This window comes from Choloepus didactylus, chromosome X (genome assembly GCF_015220235.1).
Source record: "Choloepus didactylus isolate mChoDid1 chromosome X, mChoDid1.pri, whole genome shotgun sequence".
Lineage (NCBI taxonomy): Eukaryota > Metazoa > Chordata > Mammalia > Pilosa > Megalonychidae > Choloepus > Choloepus didactylus.
In genome coordinates this window covers 118,628,612-118,637,702 of record NC_051334.1, presented here as the reverse complement: position 1 = coordinate 118,637,702, position 9,091 = coordinate 118,628,612, and the positions used below count along the sequence as shown (strand labels likewise).

The window sequence follows — 9,091 nt, the reverse complement described above, 5'->3', positions numbered from 1 at the left end:
AAAAGAAAACTGGGCTGACTCCATTTTGTGCTCCTCGTTCCAAGATGTTTTGTGGACACACCAGTGACTCCTTATCCAAGAGAGGAAGTGCATCCTACTTGGGCTTTTATAGAGGGAAGACAATTGGAAGCTCATACCTGGCATCTCCAGATCCCTTGCTTGTGAGACAGCTTTTGGCTATGATGGATATCCTAAACGTTGTTGCTATATTGTATCCTTTATCTGCAATTAACTGTAGATTTGCAAGCGCTGCCATTTGGAGTCCTGTGAGTCATTTTTAACAATGGAATGTTCAATTGCCTTGGTTATTATGGCATCTGGACAAGGAAATACACCATGGTATGACATGCTTTGCCTCTGCCTTTGTTTATGTGCTTGATTTGCTCTAAAGACACTTTAGGGTTCCATGCAGGAGAAACATTAATCTTTGCCTTTATGGACTCTCACTCCCGAACTTTGCTTTATACCTTAGAAAGGCCTTCAACTCCAACCCCACCACCCCTCAAAAAAGACACTGCAACTCTTTTCTTCTGCTTACCTTGTGATTTACACTTGATATGACTGAGATCATAATGAATACTTAAATCAGCGGCCTTAGCCTGTCACCTAGATAGCTTGTTATAAGTGGAGATTTTAGAGTTCCACCCAGTGGATCTGAAGTGAGGATCAGGAGTTCACATTTTCAACAAAGTTTTCTGATATGGGTGACAGGCTTGCACAGTTTAAGAAGCACTAACACATGAATTAATAAATGAAATAGGATTAAATTTGTGGTACTAACCCTTCCTCCATGGTATTCTTCAAGAAATTGCAAATAAACACTGCTAGACAATTAAAGTTATTTGTCCAAGGTTATTTATGTAGACAGGTGCCAAACTTGAAGAAGAACACGGGGTTCCTGAATCAGCCATTATTATTTACACTATTATTTACACTTTTATTAAGTACCTATTGCTTGTCAGGTACTGTGCTAGGAAATAGCAATACCAGAATGAAAAGAACAGGCTGTGCCTTAAGAAGCAGAGCCTGATGCAGTGTTCCTCAAATTTTAAAAACTACAATCCAGTCAGAAACACACTTTTCATCACAACTCAGGGTATATATACTTACATACAAAATTGAAACACACACCGTACAAAACAATACTTTCCCTAACTACCTACAATATAATCTATTTACTACTTGGCTCTATTTGACTCTATTCTATCCCATTTCACTAAACACAATTTGCAGGTCTTGACCAAATGAATTTATTTCAAGACCTACCAATGCAGTGGGAGTGGGGATGGGGACTGAAGTTTGACAAACAGAGGTCTACTTAATAATTTGTGATGTGTCTTTTATGTAGTGCATGTATTTGTCCTTCTAGGCACATATTTCATGTGGAGGGGGAGTGGGGAGTCTGAGAAGTCTCCACTGGTTCTTCTCAAACTTTATTGTGCATATGAATTACTAGAAAGTCTTGTTAAAATGAAAATTCAGATTCAGTAGGTCTGCAATGGGGACCTGAGATTCTGCATTTCTGAGGAGCGCTCAGGTGATGTCAATGCAGCTGGTCCATGAACCACTATTTGGGTAGCAATACTCTAACCACAAGTATGCTCAATTAGTAAGGCAGGGCCTGGCAGGATTTTCCTGGTAGACAATTTCCTCTAAGGAAAGAAGAATCAAGTGGTCAAGACATTGACACATGAGAAAAGCATAAAGTATGCCCTTTAGATTTTATCCCTGACTCAGCCTCACAAATCTGAATCTAGTAGAGATGGCTATATGGAAAGAAAAATTTACAAACCAAAAAAAAAAAAAAAAATCACAAAAGGTATTGTTTTGCTAAAATATTCGAAAGCCTAAGCATCACTGGGGTGTTACCAACTTGGGTAAGCATAACTCTAAAGTGAGGGAAAGAGCTTTATCCACACTTCTGTAGGTTTTGTGGGTATAGGATGGACTTGGGCTCAATGGGGACTCCAGGGAAATCAACAGGGCTTTACCTTAAGGACTCCAGCTCATCAGCAGCAGCAGGGGTCTTACAAGGGTGCAGGATCTAGAAGGGGCACAATGCCCAGCAGACATGGCAGTACCCAGGGGACGGTGGCACCCACCTCTCAGATGGGTGGACTGAGACTTCCCTCAGTTCTCCTCCAAGTGTCTTATGGGGTCCTAATTCTGCCAGGGCAGGGGAAAGGGTAGAAGCCAGCCCATCACAGGTCATACACTGATATCCCCAGCCCTGGGAGGCAAACAGTATCCCCTTTTCACAGATTCAAGTCTGACCTTTACAGCAATGGATCTGTAATAACTGCCAGGTTGATTCCTCCAGGGAGTCACAGAGGTAATGTGAGTTAGTTCTGACATCAAGAACTTTAAGTGTTTCCACTGTCTTCAAAAATTCACTGAGCAATGCTTTTGATTGCATTTTATGCCATTTTCCTATTTTTTAAATCTTTTATTTCCTTATGACAAAAGTAATCTGTCTTTTTTAGGATAAAATGGACAGATGCACAGAGAGAAAAGAAAGAAATCAGTCATATTCTCACAACTTATAAAATCACTGTTAACCTTTTATGGATAACACTTATTAATATTTCTGTGTATGCATGTTAAATGCAAATTTATTTTTTTAAATGAGCCGATTCTATACATATGATATTATAAGCGGCTTTATTTTCCAAACAATCACGAACATCTTTGCAATGCACATGGGTGAAAATCTTCTACTGAGACACAAAGCACTGCAGTTGGGTCAAAAGGCTGGTAACGGGAAGGACACCAAAAACAAAGTATCCGCATAAGGTTAAAGCACAGAACCTAGCTTTGTGGAAATGCAAGGAATAAGAAAGCAGAGTTGGCAATGTTCTAATCAGTCAAAACATAAGTGAAGCCCAAAGGCACTACACATAAGGAATGTCTTCAAAGCCCCTTTGTGGGGCCCTACAGCCACCCCTGAGATCCCTTGGGCCTCTAGGGTGGAAGGGGTTCTGTAAACATTTTTGCATCCATATAAACCCCCTGCCAGTTTCTGTTTGGTTTTGTTCACCTCATCCTCCACCCTGGCCATCTCATCAAATTCTCTTACCTCTTCATTGCTCAAATGCATATCGTGTATGGCCTCCTTATACTCCTTTAGGTATTCAGCCAGTCCTTTGTTGGTTTTTCTTTTTGCTTTTCTGGGTACATCATCCTCAGTGGGGCGCTTTCTTGCAGCCCTTGTTTTGCTCTCTGGATTTCCTTCTTTTGACTTTCCCCCTTTCTCTGTCTTTCCCTCGTTCTTGGGCTTTTCCTCATTCTCTGGCTTTCCCTCATTCTCTGATTCTCCCTCGTTCTCTGGCTTTTCCTTATCCTTTAGTATTTCCTGATCTTTTGTCTTTTCCTCATTTTCTAACTTTTTCTTGTCTTCCAAAGTACAAGCAACTTCTGGCTTTCCCTCTTCCTGGAACTGTTCTTTGTTTTCCATCTTTCCTTGGTTTTCAGGCTTTCCTTCATTTTCACTGTAGAGTTTTTCCATGTCGAGATTTTCCTTCCTTCTTCTGCTCTGGGGGGGGGGGGAGTGAGGAGAGGGAGGAGGAGACAAGAGACTGAGGAGGTTGGGGTGGAATACAGGTCCTGATAGTACTTGTATCTCGCCCTCAGACAGGGTTCCCCTAACCCGCTAGACCCTCAAAGTGTGCCTTTCTGTCCACCCCTACCGCCGATTCCTCCCACACAGGTGCACCAACCATTTCCTTGGCAGGCACTGCCAGCATCTATATTCTCAGCATAGGAAAGTGTGTGTGTGAGTATATGTACGGGGGTGGACAGTGGGGCCCCCACATTCTGCCCAGCCTTTGTCCTCTACACTTCCCACACCCGAAGTGCCTATCCAGTACCCCTCCCCACTGACCTACTAGGATTCTGGGCAAGTTCCTCCTCCTTTTCTATCCTCGCAGAGTACTGGGAACAACAAACGTGCAGATCTGCCAACACACAGAAAACAGAGGCAGGAGAAGGGCAATCCATGGACGCACACGGACACAGGTCTCTGGCGAATCCGGGTCCTCCTCGCCTCGTTTCCCTCCCCCACCTCTTCAGCCCCTCTTTCCCTTCAGTCGCCATTTCTTTTCAGGCTTCGGGCAGCAGACTAGGGTATTTTCCAAACTGTGTTTGGGTTTCTGGGTACCCCTCTCCTGAAGGCAACCTGCTTTACCCTCCCCTTGGCCCATCCCGGAGGTCAATGTTTCCTCCTAGGCACAGAACGTGAAAGCAGGGTTATTTCCAAAATATGTCTCCGTTTCATTGTCGCACTGCGGGGGGGAGGGGGGCGGAGGGTGTTTCCACCCACCACCATTTTTGGCTCTGAAATGGGTAGGGTTGTGTAGAGGATGGGGTGTCGAGAAGACGGGCGAGTCCCACTGAAGGGTACTCGCTCGTCCACTCCCTCACCGAGCTCCCGGATTCTACTCCCCCAACCCCTCCTCCACCCCAGCCAGTCCAGGGACTGCTGGCGGCGCCCACGGTTACACTGACCTGCTGGACCAGGGGCAGGCCTGCGCCTCCTACGGCTCACCGAAGCCCGCTCGCCCGCGCCCGGGCAGCTCAGCTAGCGGACAGCGTCGGGTCCCGACCGCGGGGAAGGCTAGCTGGAGGGCTTGGGGACTGGTGCCCATGCCGGCGCCCGGCAGGTCACGTGAGCACCGCGCGTCACCCGGAGTTCGGCCTCTCATCTCCCACCCCATCCCCCGTTCCCTACCGAGGGGACCGGGAAGGGAGGACCAGGGAAGCGAACCGACCTGGCACCTGTCGACTCCTCAGTCCAGCATCTGTCTCAGATATCGATCATCGCCAGGTGTGACAGCTGAGGCACAGGGAAGGTACCTGACATAGCCAAGTGCGCGCTCAGCTCCTGAGGTCCACAGCTCGCCTTTCAAGAGCAGCTCTGCCAGACTCCAGAACCCCCAGGTGGTGCCTGCTAGGGAGCTGCGCTGCCATCTTGAGTGGCAGTTTTCCTTGGGATTCTGTTCCGGGATGCCTCGTCTCAGGCCACACGCTGTTTCTCCTTGGATGATTTCTTTCTAAGCACTGAAGATTTCCAAATCTAAGACTCCAGGCTTTTCCCCTCCCCTGAGAGTCACACCAGTCTTCGTTACCTGTCTATTGGACATCTTTGCCAGCATGTCCTTAAGGGACTTCAGAACTCCTTTTAGGCCACACTGATTTCTTCAACTTCCCTCTCCCCTTCTCTGTTCACCTTTCTTCAGAAAGGTGTAACAAACATACCTTCAAACATTTGACCTGTTTTCATCTAGAATGTGAGGCCGCTAAAAAAGAAAACATTAAAACACTTTTTAATAAGGACTTCAGATGCACAGTCATTGTAAACCTTGGTTCACGATACATTCTCATCATTAACCCATTCTTGTGTCTCTTTCCTTTCCTTTCTTTTTCTCTTTTACGCTAGTGAGACCACCACCCAAAGAACCAGAAAATTGTCAATACTGTAACTGCTACTACACTGTAGTGCCACATATATATATCTGTGTGTATAAATATGTTTATTTGTGTGTACATATGTGTGAGCGTGTGTACGTGTGAATTTGGACTAGTTTTTTTGATTTGCATAATACATCGTTTTCACACTTATGTGTACAACACAACCAATTCTGATATTTGTTACATATTTCTTAATTTAGTAAAACATTTACTACAATGCTCTGCTCCACCAGAATGTGTATTCACACTATCACCTCGAAACAAATAATTTTATCCTTAATGTTGAATTTTTAAACTGAATTCACAATGGCATTTGTGATAAGGCTGGATGTTTCCCTTTCACAAGTATGAATTTCAAAAAATTTATTATTGTTCTTATTCCATGAATTTGTTGGAAAAAATGATCAAACTGCTGCTGGAATTAACTGATATTTGTTTTAATAATCTGATGATACTGCTTTTAAACTGCTATCAATAATTGTTTGTTATGTTCTTCTTTTAATGGAGCCAACATATTAACAGCTACCACTCCTATTTTTGAACATGCACACAAAAACTTAGAATTCAAAATTAGTATAATTAAATTAGAAAAAGGTAATTTGAGTTAAATTAAAAGTTGTGCCTCACAACTATAAGTCAATGCAACTTCTGCATCTGCTGTACTAAATTGACACATTCTTCTTAAAATAACTACTATCTTCTGAAGTAGGTGATGCTAATGCTTTTTCAGTATGTTTGTATATTTTGGTTTTCATGAGTTCAATGATATAACTACAGTTCACTTGATGCATAGCAAATGTCAACAAATACTTAGAGCAAGTTAAATGTTTATCAACAACTTTCCTGAGAAGAGGAAATTGGACATTTAATTTTCCATTAAGTACATACTTTCATTTCTGATTACAAAAAATCATTCCACATGATAAAATAAATGTAGTTGTAGGTTTATACCATATAATAAATTACAAAACTACTATAGCAAGAATGTTCATGTTCCACAGCAGAACATCTCAGTCCTTACTTCCCACAGATATTTCACATACAGTTATCCCATTATTTGCCATATTTTCCACTGGCCCTCTTGTCTGGTGGACTGACACTCTCATGAACTTTGGATGTTCATAGCATGGGTTGTGGCTGAACTAACTAATCACAAATGGCTAGTAGAGGTAGCAGCATCATATACTTCTCCCACCACCAACCTAGATATAAAGGAGCTAATTCTCCCTAGCTGCTCCTATAAGCATCTAATTCATTTTACCAATGAATGACCTGCTTTTTTTTTTTTGAGAGGGAGATATTAGTTATGTTGAATTAGGAAAGGTTCAGAAGAAACAAGACTGGTTATCACTGGTCATCTTGTAGTTGGAACCAAATGTTAAAGTGAGAACTGCTTACTGCAAATGCATCTCACAAACTACCAGACAAACCACAACAAAGGGAAAGTAAAAAGTGGAGGTCTGTGGGAGGCTGAATGATGGTCACCAAAGATACCCAGGTTTTAATTCGTGAAACTGGTGAATGTTCCCTTATGTGGCAAAAAAAAAGAAAGGACATTACAGATGTTATTAAGTTAAGGATTTTGAGATGGGGATATTATCCTGGATTATCCACATGGTCCCTAAATTTATTACAAGTGTCCTCCTAAGTGGAAAGCAGAGGGAGCTTTGACTACATAAGAAGAAGGCAATGAAAGGACTGAAACAAGATGCTATAAGGGCTGGCTTGGAAGAGGAAGAAAACCCATGAGGCAAGAATTGCAAGGAATGCAGCCTTTAGGCTGAAAAAGGCAAGGCAAGGTATTCTCCCCTGGAGCCACCAGAGGGAATACAGCTCTGCTAGCGCTAGCGTCTTTATTTTGGCTACATGAAACTGATTTCTGACTTCTGACCACCAGAACTTAAGAGAATAAATGTTTGTTGTTTTAAATCACCAAGTTTGTGGTTGTTACAGTAGCAATAGGAAAATAATACGAGATCTTCTGAACCAATTCTGGCTTGCTTTAATGTAAATAGTAGTAGCAAGAATACCTTGTTTAAAAATGAAAAATTGAGGACAAATCTTAGACTAGATGAAATGCAGATCAATAAGTAACAGGACTATTGACGGCAAACCAGGAGGTATTATTTTCCTAGAGTTAATCCATGTAAAGCCACTAGCAAAGTGCCTGGCATATAACAAAGGTTCAATTGGGCAAGTTTTCTTTAGTTCCCAAGATGAGAAAAGCCATAACTTCTTTAAAATATTGTTTTAAATAATTGCAGATTCACACGTTTGTAAGAAATAAAAGGGAGATCCTTTATGCCCTCACTAATTTTCCCTCAGTAGTAATGTAACTACAGTACAATACCACAAGAAGCAAATTGACATTGATAAAATCCACTGACATTCAAATTTCACTAGTTTTACGTGCACTTTTTGTGTGAGCATGTGTATTTAGTTCTATGCAATTTTATCACATTTGTAGTTTCTTGTAACCATCACCACAATCAAGTTACAGAAGAATTCCACCACCACAAGGAGCTCTTGTGCTACCTTTTTATAGCCACAGCTACCTACCTTCTCCTACTCCCTATCCTTTGGCAATCACTAACCTTTTCTCCATCTCTATAATTTTGTCATTTAAATGTTGTATAAATGGAATTATATAGCATGGAACATTTCAATGTTACACTTTTCATGTGCTTTTTTCACTCATCAATATTCCCTTGAGGTCTGTATTAGTCAGGGTTCTCCAGAGAAACAGAACCAACCATATATGTAAATATATGTAAATATTAAGAGATTCATTATAAGAATTGGCTAACGTGACTATAGGGATTAGCAAGTCTGAGTTCCATAGGGCAGGCTGCAAGTTGGAAATTTGATGAAGGTGACATTGAATTTCCCTGGAGAAGCTGGCTGGCTGAAGGAGAGATAGAAATTCTTCTTTATGACTTCTAAAATCACCCATTCTGACTTTAAGATTTCCAAATGATTGGATGAGTAAACTCCTCTCATTGCTGAGGGCAATATCCTCCATTGATTATAAATGCCATCAGCTGTAGATGCAATCAACTGACTATAGATGCTAATCCATCTAGGAAATACTCGCACAGTATCAATCAGGCTAGTGCTTGCTTGACCAAACAACGGACACCATAATCTAGCCAAGTTAACACATGAACTTAACCATCACAAGATCAATCCAAACTGTTGTACATATCACTAGTTTGTTCCTTTTTACTGCTGAGTATTATTCCTATTCCATGGTATGTATGGAGCACCATTTGTTTAACCATTCACCACCCATAAGGGCATTTGGGTATTTTGGAGTCTTTTGGTTGTTATGAATAAATCTGTTATGAACATTTATGCCCAGGCTTGATTATGTCCTAGATATTTTGAATATTATATTATGAATTACCGAATCCTACTTTTCTTTTTTACCAGGCAGTGCCCCTGTAGAGGTATAGCTCAAGGGCCCTATGGGTGCGTGTGTTCAGCTTTCCACTGGATCCCACTGACACCACCTTGGGAAAAGTAGAGTGCTGACTCATACTGCATCACTGCAGATTGATGGGGTTGAAGATCAGCTCTCCCTCAGCACCACTGACACCTTCCTTGTGAAAGTTGGGCACCAACA

At 42.0% G+C, this 9,091-nt stretch overlaps 1 protein-coding gene across 1 annotated transcript; it reads right to left on the bottom strand.

The window, feature by feature from the left end:
• Positions 1-2,647: 2,647 nt before the first annotated feature.
• Positions 2,648-4,077, bottom strand: TCEAL2 (transcription elongation factor A like 2). Its single transcript, XM_037822154.1, is given in 3 exon segments — positions 2,648-3,008; positions 3,011-3,527; positions 3,881-4,077. Coding segments are annotated over 3 exon segments (750 nt in total). The 5' UTR covers positions 3,997-4,077; the 3' UTR covers positions 2,648-2,891.
• Between the last annotated feature and the right edge of the window lie 5,014 nt (positions 4,078-9,091).